At 46.0% G+C, this 19,727-nt stretch overlaps 1 protein-coding gene across 1 annotated transcript in view; it reads right to left on the reverse strand.

Moving 5' to 3' along the window:
- Positions 1-19,727, reverse strand: part of LOC311226643 (Y+L amino acid transporter 1-like) — a gene marked incomplete at its 3' end in the record, with an annotated part of 136,088 nt that overhangs the window by 47,886 nt on the left and 68,475 nt on the right. The window contains exon 6 of the mRNA XM_084312060.1: positions 8,032-8,157. Coding sequence (XP_084168186.1) covers positions 8,032-8,157 — 126 coding nt within the window. The remainder of the gene's footprint in view (positions 1-8,031; positions 8,158-19,727) is intronic.

Below are 19,727 nucleotides of genomic sequence, written 5' to 3' on the forward strand. Positions count from 1 at the left end.
GAGTATGGAGGGGACTATGGTATTGAATGCCGAGCTGTAGTCGATGAATAGCATTCTCACATAGTTCCCCTGCCTCTTGTCCAGGTGTGATGCTGCTGTGTGCAGCACATGGGATATGGCGTCCTCCGTGGACCTGTTGGGGCGGTATGCAAATTGTTGATGGGGAGGGAGGAGCAGATGTAGCCCTTTACTAGCTTCTCAAAGCACTTCATGGCTATGGAGGTGAGAGCTACAGGGCGGTAGTCGTTGAGGCAAGCAGGCTTGGATTTTTTGGGTACAGGGATAATAGTGGACTTCTTCAGGCAGGTGGGGATGACAGCCTGTTCTAAGGACAGGTTAAATATGTCAGTGAATACTGGGGCCAGTTGGTCGGCACAGACTTTTAGGACGCGGCCGGGGATGCCGTCCGGACCTGCTGCCTTCCTGATATTCACTTTTTTAAAGGTCCGCCTCACCTCATGCTCTGTTACCCTGAACACTGCGCCTCCATCAGCAGCCGACCCCCCCCCCCCCCCCATTGCCGTGGCTTGTGAGCTGGTGTTGTTATTACCAGCATCAAACCTCGCATAGAAGGTATTGAGGTCATTTGCTAAGGAGATGTCACTGTTCAGTTTGAGGGAGGCGCCTTTGTAGTCCGTCATCGTTTTGAGCCCCTGCCACATAGCTCTAGAGTCAGCTTGTTCAAACTGGAGTTCAATTTTATCCCTGTAGCGCCGTTTGGCCTCTGACACTGTCCTCCTTACGTTGTATCGCGCCACCTTGTGGTCATTCATGTTGCCTGCCACTAGGCCGTCGTTGTATGCTTTGGTGCGCTCTCTCAGAGCTTCACGGACGGATTTGTCTACCCAGGGTTTTTGATTTGGGTAAACTTTCATTTTGGTAGTGGGGATTGTTTCTTTCACCCTAGTACAAACATAGTCCAGCACTGTTTCCGTGTAGACATTAATGTTATCTGTGTCGCGGAACACATTCCAGTCTGTGTAGTGAAACACTGACCGGAGCGTCTCCTCTGACGTCAAATCCCATTTCTGCACCTCTCGCGAGACTAGTTTCAAGTTTCTTTAATAGTTGTCATACAGAAGTACAGAATACTTTTGTACAAAATGCTTCTTACTGTTGCGCTCCAGAGACTGTGCATGACAAGGTAAGTATGAAATAAAAACATAGTAAAAATTAGAAGTAAAAAAAGAGGTCACAGTGTTCAGTTTAGACATATGTACAATGTTCGTAGACGTAGTTACCATACAATATACAATACTGTGCAGTGTACTAATATACAATACTATATAGTGCAAGGCATAAATGGACGAGGTGCAGTTTAGGTACAATTCACAGTAGGTGTACGAGTTGTAGTGCAAATCCTTTATCAATAAATATAAAGTGTAAGTGTGTTTGTGTGATCTAAAGTGTGGAGAGTGGGTGCTGCAGTGTGTTGTTGTTTGAGTGAGTGTGTGCGTGTGGGTGTGTGTGCTGTGTGCATTTGATGGTTGTTGCATAGTGATTATTGTTCGTTTAGCGATTATTGTTCGTTTAGCAGCCTGATGGCCTGGGGATAGAAGCTCCTTCTGAGTCTCTGTGCTCGCCATAAGACTCCGGTATCGCCTGCCTGACGGCAGCAGTTCAAAGAGGCAGTTGTTCGGGTGGCTCGAGTCCTTAATAATTCTCTTAGCCTTCCCCTTGCACCGCTTGTTGTAAATGTTCTGGAGGGTGGGAAGCCCCCCTCTAATTGTGCGTTCGGCTACAGGAGTACTTTTAATTCTGTTTGTACTTTGGTGAAAGAAAGATGGACGCGTGATCTGATTTACCAAAGCCACTATCAGAATGAGCCTTGTAGCCACCTTTAAATTGCGTGTAACAGTGATCTAGGATGTTACCGCCTCTGGTGTTGCAAGTCACATGCTGATAGAAGTCAGGCAATACCTTTCTCAGATTGGCGCTATTGAAATCTCCCAGCACTAAAATGGCGGCGTTAACATTCGCCACTTGTATTCTATTTACCTCGTCGTGGAGTCTGGAGAGCACAACCTTGTTGCTGGCTTGCGGTGGAATATACACTCCGATCAGGACGATCGCCGTTAACTCCCTCGGGAGGAAGAAAGGACGACACTTGATGGTTATATATTCCAGTTCTGGGGAGCAGTGGTTGGATAATTCCTTCACGTTAGTTGGATCGCTCCAATTTTTGTTAAACATGAAGGCAATACCTCCTCCACGTTGTTTACCGGACTCTGCTGATGTCCGATCCTTGCGATGGATAAAGAAGTGATCTGCTGGTTGAATTGCGTGTTCTGGAACCTCCGGTGTGAGCCATGTTTCGGTGAAGCAGAGGACGTTGCAGTCCCTAACGTCTCTTTGATATTGAATCCTTGCTCGGATGTCATCCAGTTTATTGTCAATTGATTGTACATTGGCTAGCAATATACTGGGCAGTGGTGTACGGTGGCGTCTGGATCTCAGCCTGTTACGGATCCCAGCCCTCTTTCCTCGTCGTCTGGGTCCTCTTTTCCTGGGATCTAGGAACAAAGGATCTGGTCCTAATCTCCGGAGAATTTCTTCAGGCCATTGCTGCGGTTCGGAAAGCTGGTCCAGTGAGTAATCCAGTTGGTAAGTTTCCCGTAATCCAATGTCTATGAGTGACTGACGGTCATATACATTAAATGCACCAACAGTTGGTACAAACAAAACTCTAAAAACTATAAATATTAACAAAAGTAAACACAGTCTCGACGGAGCGCACAGACAGGCAGCCGTTCGCTGCGGCGCCATCATGACATGATGTCATTCTTTATATAGGCCTATCAATTGTTTTTAAGCTCAATAAACTCTGACCGGAATTTATCCCATTTGTCCGGTAGATTGAAATCTACCGGACACTCAGACCTGCAAAAAAGAATTCTAACGGAAACCCTGTCCCACGCGTTACTCCTCGCCACTGAGAGATCGAGCTGCGCAGGTGAAAAGATGCGACTGCTGTTACCTCAAGTACCGGAGGGGACTTGTGCTATGTATGACTTAGTCCACATTGCAGCCGGCTTGTGGGAGGCAAGAAACAGCGTTCGTGACAGGGGAGGGTTGAATTGGATGGTACGAAATTGGGATGGGAGAAAATAGAAAAATGGGAGAAAAAGTGGATAAAAAAAAAAAAATCTGTGTTGCTGCTAATCATTGACACATGCCTAGCCTGTAATAATCCCCCCCAGAAAAATGTACTTTGCATTTGATATATTGAAAATATTTTACTTTGTGTGTTTTTTTTAACAATAATTTGTGATGCCATCACACAAACACTGGCATTTAAAGGGTAAAAATTCAAAAAGTCCTGCACCAGAATGCAGGAAATTAAGTTTTTGTAACAAAATAATTGTGTGTGTGTGTGTGTGAGAGAGAGAGAGAATGATGGACAATTGCTTGCTGTGTGAGAGAGAGAGAGAGAATTAAGTACATTTGCTGAAATACAGTTGTTCTTAATTTTCTCACTTGCTATGTGAGAATGTTAGTTATTATGTTCTCAATGTCCCTTGCATTGTATGAGTTGTGTGGAAGAGTTTGCTAGTTCTAGTGCTATCCCTTTGTACATTGTGGCTGTGTCTGACAAAAGTTAACAATAAATAATGGTATTAGGAATACATTTGCCTCCTGCGTGAACTGTGCATAGCTGAATAGACTGTATTTTAACGCCGGTCATATGGTGGTACTTGGAGAGCCAGCTACGTTCTCAGGTGGTACTTGGTGTAAAAAGTTTGAGAACCACTGCCATAGGCAATGCATTCCACCGCCATGGCCTCTGTGCGCGCTCAGCCCGCAAGACTCAACTACTGAAGAAAAGACATGTTGAAGCTTGTTTAAAGTTTGCCTAACAACATTTGGACAAGCCATTGAATTACTGGGAGCATGTACATCATGTTTGGAGGAGAAATGGCAGTGCACATTACCCGAATAACACTATACCAACAGTGAAGTTTGGAGGTGGAAGTATCATGGTGTGGGGCTGCTTCTCCTCTCCTGGTACTGGCAGACTTCATATCATTGAAGGAACAATGAATGGAGCCATGTACAGAGAGATTCTTGAGAGGAACCTGCTGCCATCCACCAGGATGCTGAGGATGACACGTGGGTGGACCTTCCACCAGGATGCTGAGGATGACACGTGGGTGGACCTTCCACCAGGACAACAATCCAAAGCATACAGCAAAGGAAACTCGCAGTTGGTTTCAGAGAAAGAAAATCAACTTGTTGGAATGGCCCAGTCAATCACCTGACTTAAACCCAATTGAACATTTGTGGAAGCATCTGAAGATCCAGATTCACAAGAGGCCCCTCCGCAATCTTCAAGATTTAAAGACAATCTGTGTAGAGGAATGGGCCAAAATCACACCTGAATACTGCAGGTGATTAGTTACATCATACAGAAAGTGTCCTTGAAGCTGTCATTAAAAACAAAGGCTTCTCCACTAAGTATTGAATTAATTTCAGTTAGTGTGTTCAATACTTTTTTCCTATGTCATTCCACTTTATTATACATAACTTTATTTATGTATGGACTTTAATGTTTAGATTTTTTGTCTAGATTCCCTGAGTTAATACCAAAGTCTGGTGAAAACTTCACTTGAATAGCCATATTGGAAATATATTTACGGGACAAAATGCTGATGTGTTCAATACTTATTTCCCCCATTGTATATAGACATTTTAAGATAAATGAATATACCGTGATATATACCGTTATCGTCTATGCTTCAAAATATACCGTGATATACATTTTAGACCATACTGTCCAGGTCCAGCCCTAGCCTGTAGTGATGTCACGAGGAGTCAGAGATGCCCTGTAGTGATGTCACGAGGAGTCAGAGAAGCCCTGTAGTGATGTCACAAGGAGTTAGAGAAGCCCTGTAGTGATGTCACGAGGAGTCAGAGAAGCCCTGTAGTGATGTCACGAGGAGTCAGAGAAGCCCTGTAGTGATGTCACGAGGAGTCAGAGAAGCCCTGTAGTGATGTCACGAGGAGTCAGAGAAGCCCTGTAGTGATGTCACGAGGAGTCAGAGAAGCCCTGTAGTGATGTCACGAGGAGTCAGAGAAGCCCTGTAGTGATGTCACGAGGAGTCAGAGAAGCCCTGTAGTGATGTCACGAGGAGTCAGAGAAGCCCTGTAGTGATGTCACGAGGAGTCAGAGAAGCCCTGTAGTGATGTCACGAGGAGTCAGAGAAGCCCTGTAGTGATGTCACGAGGAGTCAGAGGCCCTGTGATCTCTAGAAAGTGCACATCCCCTGCACCGCAGAGCCCTATTCGGCTCCCATCCCTACGAGCTAGCGGGCTCCCATCCCTACGAGCTAGCGGGCTCCCATCCCTACGAGCTAGCGGGCTCCCATCCCTACGAGCTAGCGGGCTCCAATCCCTACGAGCTAGCGGGTGCAGGGTTAGAAATTAACGGGGGCTTGGGGCATTAATGCCCTTGAAAATTGACAAAATGCCCTCTAAAATCAGTTAAGGGGGGCACAAAATGCCCCAGACAGTTTACTAATTATATATATATATTTATCAGGTAATTACCGTTTTATCCTGTGAAAATAATTCCCTCGCGACTATGTGGTTTGCTGATGAGAATGGCGGGCGGGAGCTTGGTGCCACTGCTGGATTAGCGAGATGAGAAGCATGCAACTGCAGAGCCGCAGAGCTCACAGTTGTGCACGCACTACTGCACAACAGTGCAATACTCCAATTCAGCCATTGGGTGGGTGGCGCTGCTGAGCGGTCCCCAGACCGGACCTGAGAGCGCCGCTGGCTCTGCGGCTCTGCAGTTGCATACTATTGGGATGAGTTTATCTCTTCGTTGGCAGGCGGAGACAGGGCTGTACACTGCGACGAGATGATCGCAAATTGCCCCCTAATTTGGCCGGTGCGAGTGGAAAATATTATCTGGGGGCAAGCTTGCGAGTAGTGATTTCAACCCTTCATTCGCATTTCACTCCTAAATTAATCCATACAAAGTGGATAAAAAAAATAGTAAAACATTAGCCTACAACCAGGGCTGTACAGTGCGACATAATGTTGCGGTTGTAATTTCATTAGACAGACCAGCGCCTTAATAACATGCAATTTAATTGACACGAGCAATGGGCTAACGTTAGCTGCTAATATGACTGCAAGGTATGACACAAGGTATCCATTAGGACTATGCTAAGCTAACTAGCGTTAGCTGCTGCTAACCCTGGAAAACGGTCAAAGCGGACTCCACAACACTAGTTCCATTCGTGAGGAAAGGGGGTGGGTTATATTGACAACGCTTGACAACAGAAGTTTAAACATAACTTCATATTTATTGGTTATTCGTTTCTGTATATCATCCAGTTTCGATCTCCGTGTGTTAGACTCTTCCTGTTTACATTCGAGTGTGACGTCATCACCTATGGCAGCTTAGGCGATCAAAACGCGAACCTAGAACAAAACCCGAGGGGGGGGGGGGGGGGGGGGGCTGGCTCTCTCGTTCGTTCTCGCCCCCTCTCTCTCTCGCTCTCTCTCTACATTCAATGATTTAAAGTAGCCAAACGTTACAGACAGTATAAATACTAAATACTAGCTTGTGATTGGTCAATAGCGCTCGTCAGCATTCGATAACGGACCTCTGCTGAACAATAATGACCGTTGTGCGCAGCTGGACCAATCAAGCCCACTACACACACTATCAGTGCTGCTCAGCATATGCACAGCTGCACTCAGTCATGCAATCAGACCACAGACCTGCCGGCTGCCGATAATAATAATCACTTTATTTGGGCTGACAGAGCCACAGAACAACTGTGTCTGCATTTGATCTCGTCTTGTCGATGAATTAGGTATATTGTTAGTAAGTTAGCCATGTAATAAGCGGGATAATGTATAGCTATACTCGATCATTGTAGCAAAATAATTGACCTTCACTGACGTTTAAAACACCTCGGCTGCGCCTCGGTGTTCTAAACTCTGTGTCGGTCAATTATTTTGCGACAATGACCTCGTAGTAGGGATGCCCCGATCGATCGGCCACCGATCGTTATCGGCCGATATTAAGTATAAATATGCGATCGGTGATCGGTGATAATGCTTTATTTTCACCGATCGTCAAACCCGATATCACACGCTGTCGCTGAGTTCTGTCTCAGACACCGGTGGTGCGGCGTCTGCTCATTCCTCCAGCCCCTCCCGTACGCATGTAAACACGGGTCTAGTCTAGTGAGACACGGGACACGGGAGGACGGCGTGTTAGCTTAGCTACCAAATGACCCAGTCAACTATTCACTTTTAGTTTAATACATGATGAGGCATTGTCTAACCGAACGGTATCTAGCCGGCCAGCTACCGATAGCTCCTGACATAAACAGCTGCAGCGCCGGAGAATCCTGGCCGTAGCTCGAGGCTACTCGAGTATAGGTCCAGCTGCAGCTCCGGAGAATCCTGGCCGTAGCTGGAGGCTACTAGAGTACACACAGACAGTGGAGCTTGTTGCGTGGTGGCGATGTCTCGCAGATAATACAAGTACAAGTCTAATTATATAATATATATATTTTATAAAAAAAAAAATATATATATATATATATATATATATATATATAAAATAAATTTTAATTTCTTTTAATCAAAAACAATCGGTATCGGATCGGTATCGGTCGATATGGCTCACGACGATCGGTGATCGGTATCGGTGGCAAAAAACGTGATCGGGGCATCCCTACCTCGTAGCTATACATTATCCCTTACATATATCATTTATTGCAAAGCTTGTCGTGAGACTCCGGCTGCAAACACGGCTAGTGTTCGAGGAGCTTGTGTGGATCTTTTTGTCCGCAGGACAAAGACTGTCAAAACATTTGGATGTAAGGATGTTTAATAAACGTTTATCATAAAATTTCAGTGCCCCCGAAATACAAAAAAAAGCCCCCGAAAATCAATTAAGGGGGGCAAAAAAAGCCCTTGAAAGAAAATGTTAATTTCTAACCCTGAGCGGGTAATTGGCTCCAATCCCTACGAGCTAGCGGGTGGGGGGCTGGTGTGTCCTACCTTGTCCCAGTCGGACCATCCCGGCGATAATGATGACGATGAGCGCCAGCACCTTGGCCACGGTGGAGATGACCTGCAGGATGGCTCCCCACTTCACCTTCATGCAGTTCACACACGTCAGCAGACCTGCCGGAGACAGAACACACGGTATATACCGTAATTCCTCTAATAGTAACCCCGGCTTGTATTTGTTTCAACTGTAGCGGGTACCAGGCTTGTATTAGGAGGAGGCATGTATAAGAGAGAGGCCTATATTTCTAATTTTCAAACAGATCATAATGAATAAATCAACATTTTGTGTCAGTTTGAACCCAGTAAAATGTACTGGGTTCATTTATTGAAACCAAGTACTGTATGAAATAGTAAACAGTGCAATTACAGGTGGTCACTGGTCATTTCAACGTTTTCAAAGTGAAATCAAGTAACTAGCTCAGTATGCAGCTCAGTATATTAGTAACCCGGCTTGTATTAGGAGGCCGGCTTATAATTGCTTAGCTCAAGAGCGCACCCGGCCATTAATAGAGACCCGGCTTGTATTTGAATACCGGTGACTATTAGAGGAATTATGGTATATATATAGCTTTTATTTACCCACAGATAAGTATGTATGCTTCTGATTCAGTGACATCCTGCTACACTCAGTTCCACACATTCACAGTTGAGAGGTTAATTGCTTTGCTCAAGGACACTTCAGCAGCAGGTCAGAGGATTTGAACCAGTGACCTTTGCAGCAGAAGTTTTCTGCCACTGCTGCCTGGAAGAAAGAAAGAGGGGGGTGAAGGAGGGGGGGGGGGCAGCAGCGTGGCCCGGTGGTGGATAGAGGGATCATCAACGGCCCGGGCCCTCTTTAGGACGATTTGCCCACCGGCACGACACGGCACTTTGCGAGCGTCTAGCGGCTCGGGTCTGCATTTTTTACAAAACATATAATATATAGAATCTAAGCCCTATTTGTTGCCGTTCGAATGCCACCTCACGCGACCAAATCCGTTCTGTGGTTCTCGAGTTACATGCTGATATGTCAGGCGTGCAACTTTGTACACACAAGCCTCAGATTACCACCCCTGAGGCTCTGGAACTGTCAATCATTCACTGATTGTGAAGATTATTGGACAGGGTTGTAGCCAATGAGTGTAGCTTTCCAATGATACCCCACTTGGGGTTGTGCGAATCAGGGATGTAGGTGAAAATTTACGAGCAAAAACAGGAAATGAAAACTACACGGAATGCATTGCTGTCGATGAGGAAATGGATTACTGGAGACCTTTTCTTTGGTACACATTTAACGGAAATCGCTCTAAATCACCCATTTCTGAATGGATTTTTATGAATATTATATACATTTGTTTTGGATATTCTTTTTTGGGATATTGCAACTACAGAAAAACGTGAGTACACAATTACAACTCAAGTTCAGCCCTATGTTACTCTATTTCATTAGCACTAAAAGTGATTTTTCTTTATTGTGTAAGAAACGTTCGAATGTTATCTTTCAAAAGAGACCAGGCTCATGCATGTGCTATAAGTATAAAGTATAAAGATACGCTTTTCAAAAAAAGTATGCAGTCCTCAAGTTCAAGTTTAAAAATGGCCACTTTTGAGACTTCCGGTATGAGAGCAGACGGGTAACACACGTGCGGTAGAGCTCCTTGTCAAATGAGCGAAAAAAAACGGATAAATAGAGACCCGAAAAGTGATTAAAAATAAAAGATGCACACGAGAAGTAAGGAAGAGACAACGATTGTGAAGGAAAGAGAAATGGAGAACACACGAGAAGAGGAGAATTTGGAGGAATGGAACACAGAGATACACGAGGTGTTAACGTGTGCGATTCAAAAACAAAAACAGATGGAGACAAAGATATCGGACATGGAGGGGAGGTCACGGAGAAATAACATCAGAATATGGGGATTGAAAGAAGGAGTCGAAGGGGAATCGGTGATCCAATATGTGGAAAAGCTTATCAAGGAACAACTGGAGGAGACGGGACTGGAAAAAATGGAGATACAGAGGGCCCACAGGGCGTTGGCTCCGAGACCGAAACCGGACAGACCTCCGAGGGCGGTGATTATTAACTTTCTGAGATTTGAGATTAAGGAATTGGTACTCAGAACCGCGTGGACCAAGAAGATAGAAATCGAGGGGAAAAGACTGTCGTTTGATCACGATTACTCGACAGCGGTAGCAATAACACGCAGGTCCTACGCGGGACTGAAGAGAATTCTGAAAGAAAACGGAATGAAATTCCAATCACCCATGACCTCGCTAAGGATTCACTGGAAGGAAGGGACGGTGACGTACGCGACGGCGCGGGAGGCGGCGGAGGAGATGAGGCGACGGGGATGCAGATGGCGGAGGACGGAGAAGGAAGGGGACAGGAGGGCCAGACGCTGAGCCTGCAGCAGAGATTGGAGAAAGCACGCAGATGGACCAGAGTAGGAGATCGAAACCCGGGAGAGGAGGGAGGAGAGAGGAGAAGGCCCAGGTGAGACGTGACAGACCGAAGGCGGAGACGGACGAGGAGGCCATAGACGGAGAAGGAGGAGAGAGGAGGCGGGAGGAGACGAACGGATGAGTACACGCACAAGAGATTGAAAAAACTATCCAAATAGACAAAATATAGAAACTGAAATAACATATACATAAACACACATTCCCAGGTAGAGGCAGGATATAGGAACGAACATAACGTATACATGGACACATAATACACATGCTGATGGAGGAAATAAATGGAAATATAATTAAGTATGATAGACGGAACACAGAACATATTGAAACAAGTACATAGACACACGCTGCGAGTAACACAGTTGGAAGGGATTAAGGGGATAAATGGACATCACATAGAAAATAGAGAGGAGGAAAATAAAGTAAAAAGGGGTACACAGAAGACACCACACACGGGTTTGGGAGGAAAGAGGGACATTGGAACATATGAGCCACATTGAGAGGGACCTAGGAAATGGGGGTCTTTGATCAGAATGAAGGACAGAGCGCTTTTGACCAGGAGCTCGACAGCAATAAAAACAGTAAGAAGGCTGGACAAATATGACGAGCGGTTGGGGGTAAAGGTTTCAAACCCCCAAGCCGTCAGAAGGAGGCCTCTCACTAGGAGAGCAATTACTCCTCACCCACCAGCAGGGGACAGGGGGGGACACAGGGACCCCCCGAACGCCTTGGGAGCACTTTATGTAAAGTTTATGTTTTTTATTTATGTTAATCATTATATGTATTCGGTGAAGAGAGCGGAGGCTACAACCGGAGGGGGGAATGAATGCGACATGGGGGGGACTGACAGACGAAAGAAGAAGAAAGATGACAATGGTTAAAGGTATAAAAATGATGTCGTTAAACGTTAATGGAATGAATAATACGATAAAGAGGGGCAAAGTGATGTTGAAATGTAAAAAAAGTGAGATGGAAGTGATTTTTCTGCAGGAGACACATTTGGTAGCACAGGATCATGAGAAACTGAATAGATTTGGATATGAAAATGCATACTATAGTTCCTTTAAACGGAACCCGAGGAGAGGAGTAATCACGTTAATCAAAAACAGTCAAATTTGAATTGATCAAGGAAGTAAGAGACAAGGAGGGAAGGTTTGTTCTGGTGAAGGGAAAAATGGAGGGTCAAATGATTACGTTAGTGAATGTTTATGCACCCCCAGATAGTGAGAGGGATTTATATGAGACCATTTTTGATATGATAGTGATGGAACTAGAAGGGATATTGATATGCGCGGGAGATTTTAATGTAGTACTGAATCACGACCTAGACACCACGAGTACTAGAAAAGGACGGGCACCAATCAGTAGATATATGAATATTCAGATGACGGAAATGGGAATTACAGATGTTTGGAGGGGGATGCACGCCATGGACAGGGAATACACACATTACTTACACCCGCACGTGACATATGCGAGAATAGACTACTTTTTTATGACGACGGGGGACAGTTACAGGGTACGGGAGAGCAGAATAGGAGTAGCGGACATATCGGATCACAGTGCCATATATCTGACAGTAGATCTAGAAGGGAGACGGAGGAACACGATCTGGAGACTAAATGTAGGAATATTGAATAACAAGGGGGTGGCGAGTCAGATCAAGGAGGAGATAGCCAGGTATAAGGAAGAAAATGACAACGGGGAGGTAGACCCGAACATTCTATGGGACACACTGAAGGTGGTGATAAGGGGGAAATTGATAGAGAAGACAGCAATGCTGAAGAAGGCCAGAACGGAGACATATCACAATCTGATAGGGAAGCTGAAGAAGCTAGAGGGGAGACACCAGATATCAAAAGAACAGGAAACGCTCGGAGAAATCAAAGAAGTAAAGGCCAGGATAAATAGGGAATTATTGACGGAAATAGAAAAGAAAGCGAGGTTCATGAAACAAACGTACTATGAAGGGGGACCAAAAGCGACCAGACTGTTGGCTAGGAGAATTAGGACGCAACAGAAGTTGAACACGATACACACAATAAGGGATACAAAGACTAATGAAATATTGAGGGACCCAGCTGAAATAGAGAGGACATTTAGAGAATACTATGAGAAACTATACACACAGCCAAAAGCAGCGGGAGAAGAGGAAATAGAAGCATATCTGGAGAAGCTAGAGTTACCATCGATAGGGAAAGAACAGAATGGAGAATTAAATAAAATAATTACGGAACGAGAACTGGAAGAGGCAATTAGTAGAGCTAAAAACAACAAATCTCCGGGCAGCGACGGATTCCCATCGGAATTCTACAAGACATTTAGAACAGAATTAGCACCCATGTTAGGGGCGGCGTTCAGACACACGATGGAAGAGGGCAAAATGCCCCCCTCGTGGAAGGAAGCCATAATCACCACGATACCGAAGGATAGAGAATTATGTAGTAGTTTCAGACCCGTGTCCATACTCAACGTGGATTACAAGATGTATACATCGATAATATCAAAGAGATTTGAGACGTTTATGCCAGACATTATAGATGAAGATCAAACTGGATTTATTAAAGGGAGACAGACACAGGACAACGTGAGAAAGACATTACACAGTAGAGGAGATACAAAAACAAGGTGGTAGCGCGGTACTGATTAGCCTGGATGCAGAAAAAGCATTAGACAGTGTGAGCTGGACATTTTTATACAGAACATTGATGAGGTTCGGACTGAATGGGAGGGCAATGAAGATGATCAAGGCACTATATCAAGAACCGACAGCGAGGGTTAAGGTGAATGGCAGCCTGACGGATAGAATCAGATTAGAGAGGGCTACCAGACAGGGATGTTGTCTCTCACCAACGCTCCTCGCCGTTTTCATAGAACCACTGGCACACAGACAGACCGAGGACATCAAGGGAGTAAGGATAAAGGGAACGGAATATAAACTAGGCCTATTTGCGGATGACGTGATAGTATACATGAGACAACCAGACAAGAGCTTCCCGGCACTGATGGATCTACTGAAGGAATATGGCCACTACTCAGGATACAAACTAAACGTGACAAAGACACAGACCTTAGCATGGAACTATACCCCAACGACGGAAATTAGAGAACAGTATGGGATAAGATGGGACATGGAGAAGATTAAATACTTAGGGGTGAACATCACGAGAGGGGTGGGGAAACTGTTTGAGGCGAACTATACACAGATAAATCAGAACATCAAGAGAGACTTAGAGAGATGGACAGTAATGCCCTTGGACTTCAATTCAAGAATAGAGGTCATTAAAATGAACATACTATCAAGGTTACTGTACCTGTTCCAGTCACTACCGATACAAATACCACAGAATCAATTCAGGGAGTGGGACAGACTGATATCGAGGTCCATATGGGCGGGGAGAAGACCACGGGTCAGATATAAAACACTACAACTACCAAAGGAAGAGGGAGGGATGGCAGTACCCAGCCTACAAGATTACTATTATGCAGCACAACTGAGAGCAGTGACATGCTGGTGTAACGACAAGTATGAGGCAAGATGGAAAGACATTGAAAAAGAAGGGGAGGGATACAAGGTACAAGCTCTGGTGGGAGATAGGGAACTATTCAAAGAGAAAGAGGGACTGTTAGATCCAATCACCAAATGCACCTTGACCATATGGAACAGAGTAGTAAAAACACACAAATTGGAGAAGCAGACCGGGGTTCTGAGATGGATAGCACATGACAAGAGATTCAAACCAGGGAGATTGGACCATGGATTCAGAAGATGGGAGAGGGGGGGGGGGGGGGGGGGGGGGGCAACAGCGATATGCAAATTGATAAAGGGGGAAATGCAAACATTACAAAAATTAAAGGAGAAATTTGGACTAGAAAACAGGGACCACTTCAGATATCTACAGATTAGAGATTACTATAATAAAGAAATAAGAGGGGACAAGGACGAAGAACAGAATGGAATAATTAGGATGATAGTAAGGGCATACGAAGGAGGGAAAGGAAGGGTAATATCAGCACTGTACCGGGCTATAATGACCAGCAAGGGACACACGACCGATTACATAAGGGAGAAATGGGAGAGAGAACTAGAGATAGGAATAACAGGGAAGGAATGGGGTAACATATGCGAGGTGCAACATTCAACAACAGGATCGAGGATATGGAAAGAGTTTGGATGGAAAAACATAATCAGATTCTTTATAACCCCAGAGCTGAAGGGAAAATATGCACCAACACAAAGAGCATGCTGGAGGATGTGTGGGAAGGAGGGGGCAAATCACACGCACATATTCTGGGGATGTCAGAAGCTGAAGGGGTATTGGGAGGAGATAGGGGAGGCAATGAACAGAATATTAGGATACGGGTTACCACAAACGGGACTGGTGCTTTACTTAGGAGACCTGACACACGAGGGAATACAAGGGGGGGACAAATATTTAATAAAGATAATGTTGATAGCGGCCAGCAAAGCAATAACAAGACTGTGGTACAAAGAAGACCCACCGACAATAGCACAATGGGTAGGAATAGTAGGGGAGATACAGGATATGGAGAGGATAACACACATGCTGAGGTTACAGGAAGAGAAATTTGGAGAAAGATGGGGAAAGTGGGAGGATTACAAGGGGAACGAAAACGACATCACAGAGGAAGAACCAAATGCAACACAAGAGGGCGAAGGGTAAAGGAGGAAAGAGGTTCAAGGAGGGTCTCTGAACCCATGTCACAAAATGCTGCTTTAGTGAGCTTTTTTATTTAAATTTTTGTTTAGGGTATGACAACTGTTTTATGTTTTTCCATTTTATTATTTATATTTGTGGAATTTCTGCTCAAGTCAGTATTTTTTATTTTGTTTTTGGTAATAAAAATTTTTCTTTATTGTTTATGTCTGTTTAATAGTGTTGTTGATGTTATTGTATATGTTGTGTTGTATGTCTATAAATGTTTAATAAAAATGTAAGTAAAAAAAAAAAAGGGCACTTTTCTGGGTGCCTGTTAACACTTTGGTTGCCATGGGTTAAATTCATGATATACCATAGGTTGCCGGCTCTATTTGTCTATGGAGAAGTACCCCTTCTTTGCATGGCTATAACTTTTTTAATTCTATTGCTACATTGCCATTATTAGGGCCCATTCAAAGTCCTATATGTATTGTTCATTGTGTAGCAACGTTAAACTTTTTCATTCACATATTCATAGTAAAGTATGGTCTAATGTATAAGTATGTTTTCATCTCTTTCTGCAGCTTTCTCCAGAACGTGATCTATAGCCCCAAATGCATTATATTGATGATGCAATACAGTTTTATGGCAATCAGCGCGATATAAAAAATTCCAACTAGACGTACTTCTAGAAGTTACTACACATCATCTGATGTTGACCGGATGGGCTAGGGGGCGTTTATAATTCCGTGGGCAGCGTTATACCAATCATCTAATGTGGGTCAAATGTTGATCATAGCAGTTAGTATCGAAGACGGTAACGTTACACGCTAAAACTCACCCCAGTCTCCGCGAGCCGTTGGGCGATCATCGTAGAGTAGACATTTTATCATTATGGGATGTAGATCAGCGTTTCCGTTAGCCGGTAATTACCGGTATTTGACTGGCAAAATCTGTTGAAGTCCGACATATTTAATCTCTCCGGTCATAGTGTCCGGTGAAAATAGTTCCCTCTGGGCACAGTTTGATTATTTGAATTGTATTTGGATGGGCTGGAGTTGGGTGGCCTATGCGATGAACGAAACAATCATTGCGTTTGTTGTCGTTGCTTCGCTCAGCGAGAGCTTGCTGCTGGATTTGCGGAAGGCATGCAGCTGCAGACCCACAGAACCCACCAGCTTTGCTGGCACAGTGCGGTCCCCAGACCTGGAAAGCTGCTCTGCGGGTCTGCAGCTGGATGCTTCTTGCAAACTAACTGCGGCCGGCTCGCGCTGATAACAGCTTTCATTGTTGGACCGGCTGCTTGGTGGAGCAACGATGAAACGAATGTAATGAATCGTTCGTCGCATGGGCTATTTAATTTTGGCCTGTTTTGGTACGGTTCGGGTGGTCAAGTTGTGCTTGGAGGGAGTTGTTTTCACCGGACATTATGACCAGCACCAAGTCGTTGCGAGGTGGAGAGAGTCGTCACGCAAACCACGATAATGTTGCCGTCTCTCTGCTTTCTCAGTTCTTCGCTTGATATAATTAATACAAATGTCCAATATAACGGAATTCGTTAGCTCATAAAAATGTGATTATAACAGACTGCTGTTTAGTGTCGGACCGACTGCCCACATACGCGGTCTATTTTATTTCAAGTCAGCAGCAGCACAGAGTATCGAGGGACTTATTTTATTTGGAATATATTAATGACTGTATACGCAAAAGTAGCCTATAGTTTTAAGTAATAATATTATAAATCTACATGCCTTGAGGATGACATTCTTTGTTTTAAAGCTCAATAAACTATGACCGGAATTAATCTCATTTGTCCGGTAGATTGAAATCTTGCAGGTCACGGAGACCGGCAACAATTTTTTCTAACGGAAACCCTGATGTAGATTTACCCGGTCCATCTCCAGCTTGTATAATGGTATATACGTCCAAATCATGTTGTTTATCGAGTTATTGGCAATCGATCGCTGTGTATTGTGACGAGCTAGAAAGCCGGGACCTATAGCGAGTGCCCGGAAGTAATACGGCCGTCCAGCACAACCTCTATGCCACTTCCTGTTAAGCGATTGCGCCGATCGGCCACCAGATGGCGCTCCTGAACCGCCAGAGAGCTCAGTGGGTCCTCCTGGTGGATCTCAGGCCAGCGGAGGGGACATATGAATCCGATCGCAGATTTTTGAAATATTGATATAAGGACGCTGTAAAGCGTCCTCCGGCAACTTGAGCATGGCCGGGAATGACGCTTTTAAGCGTTTCCTGGCAGCCAAAGTGTTAAGAGGTTAAACCAACCAGAGGACCAACCAGAGGTTCACAGATTCGATACCAAACGTCAGAATCTCTCTGCAGAGCTCTGCACCTGCAGGACGGAAGAGCCGGGATTTGTCTCACATGTAGGATAACATTGTGGTCTGCTTTGAGGACTTGAGATTCTAAACCCTGTTGGAGGGGATAGTCATTTCCTCTCCTCTGATGTCTGCCCCGCGCACACACAACACACCCCCTGCCCCGCACACACACAACACACACCCTGCCCCGCACACACACAACACACACCCCCTGCCCCGCGCACACACAACACACACCCCCTGCCCCGCGCACACACAACACACACCCCCTGCCCCGCGCACACACAACACACACCCCCTGCCGCGCGCACACACAACACACACCCCCTGCCCCGCGCACACACAACACACACCCCCTGCCCCGCGCACACACAACACACACCCCCTGCCCCGCGCACACACAACACACCCCCTGCCCCGGGCACACACAACACACCCCCTGCCCCGCGCACACACAACACACCCCCTGCCCCGCGCACACACAACACACCCCCTGCCCCGCGCACACACAACACACCCCCTGCCCCGCGCACACACAACACACCCCCTGCCCCGCGCACACACAACACACCCCCTGCCCCGCGCACACACAACACACCCCCTGCCCCGCGCACACACAACACACACCCCCTGCCCCGCGCACACACAAAACACACCCTGCCCCGCGCACACACAACACACCCCCCCTGCCCCGCGCACACACAACACACACCCCCTGCCCCGCGCACACACAACACACACCCCCTGCCCCGCGCACACACACAACACACCCCCTGCCCCACGCACACACAACACACCCCCCCTGCCCCGTGCACACACAAAACACACCCTGCCCCGGGCACACACAACACACCCCCTGCCCCGCGCACACACAACACACACCCCCTGCCCCGCGCACACACAACACACCCCCTGCCCCGCGCACACACAACACACCCCCTGCCCCACGCACACACAACACACCCCCTGCCCCGCGCACACACAACACAGCCCCTGCCCCGCGCACACACAACACACCCCCTGCCCCGCGCACACCCCCTGCCCCGCGCACACACAACACACCCCCTGCCCCGCGCACACACAACACACCCCCCGTTTGTTTACATGACTCTGGCGGCTGGTTGCCTTGCAGTTTAAAATACGCCTTAAGGCGCGCAGGCTTAAAGAGACTTTTAAGGGTATGCTTTTGTAATGCTTGTGTTTCGCAAAGCGTTAAAGAGATTAAATGGGCTCAGACAAAGAAAAAAGCCCTTCCAAAACAACAGAATCAAACGCCGTAGCCACGGCAGCGTGCTGTGCTCTCACTACCCAGCGACACAGGGCCACGTGTGTCCTTAAAGACCCCTCCATGTTTACAGTCACTGCACGCAGTTCTCGTGGACAAAATGGCCCTTTTCTAGTGGGATTTCACCAGCAGGAATATTCCACTTGTTGTTGTGGCCTAGGGGCCATTTTGTCCAAGAGAGCGGTTTGCCTCCGTGAGGCAACGCATCAGAGTGTATTTGTTTTGTTGTTGTTCTTACTGTATGTACCTTAGATATTATGCATGTATATATGTGCGTCATTACATGTACACACATTCATTCCTATTATTTGCCTGTTCTATTCTCCCTCCATCCATCATCCATAGCAACACTATATTACCACAGATCCCCCCTTTGAACGGCCCATCTGAGGTCTCTCTCCTCCACACCGCCTGTGGTGCTTTTTTTCCTTAATGCTGGGTTTTAGTGAGTCTTCATTGGGGAAAGTGTTGCATTTATGGATTTGATGGTGGTTCTTGTTGTGGGTCTATTGTGATGTTTCTCCTGGACTTGTACAAGAAGACTTACAGCCCAGGGGGGCTATTCCATGTGATCTCGGGCTACACATACATTTGATTTGATTTATGATTATCCGTTTCATCCAATAAGATAACGTTTTCAGACTGTTCATCTCACTCAAATAATTTGTATTGCAGGCACAATGGGGTCAAGCTAAATAATATCAGCACGTAATATATATCATGTTATATCATACGCTTTACACATACCGGTAGTGGAGAGAATGTGACTAACCTCTCAGGCCTCGGGCCTCCCTCCCTCCCTCCCCATTGGCTAAACACAAAGCTAGTGTAAACAACATCCACTTCATCAGGTGCTTGGCGTGGCAGTGGGAACATGACTTCGCACCTGCGTGGAGAAAGCGGCAGCGGTCACCAGCGCCCGGGGCTGTGAGTGGAGGGCAGGGCGGGTGACACCAG

This window comes from Notolepis coatsorum (assembly GCF_963971535.1).
Source record: "Notolepis coatsorum genome assembly, chromosome: 4".
Lineage (NCBI taxonomy): Eukaryota > Metazoa > Chordata > Actinopteri > Aulopiformes > Paralepididae > Notolepis > Notolepis coatsorum.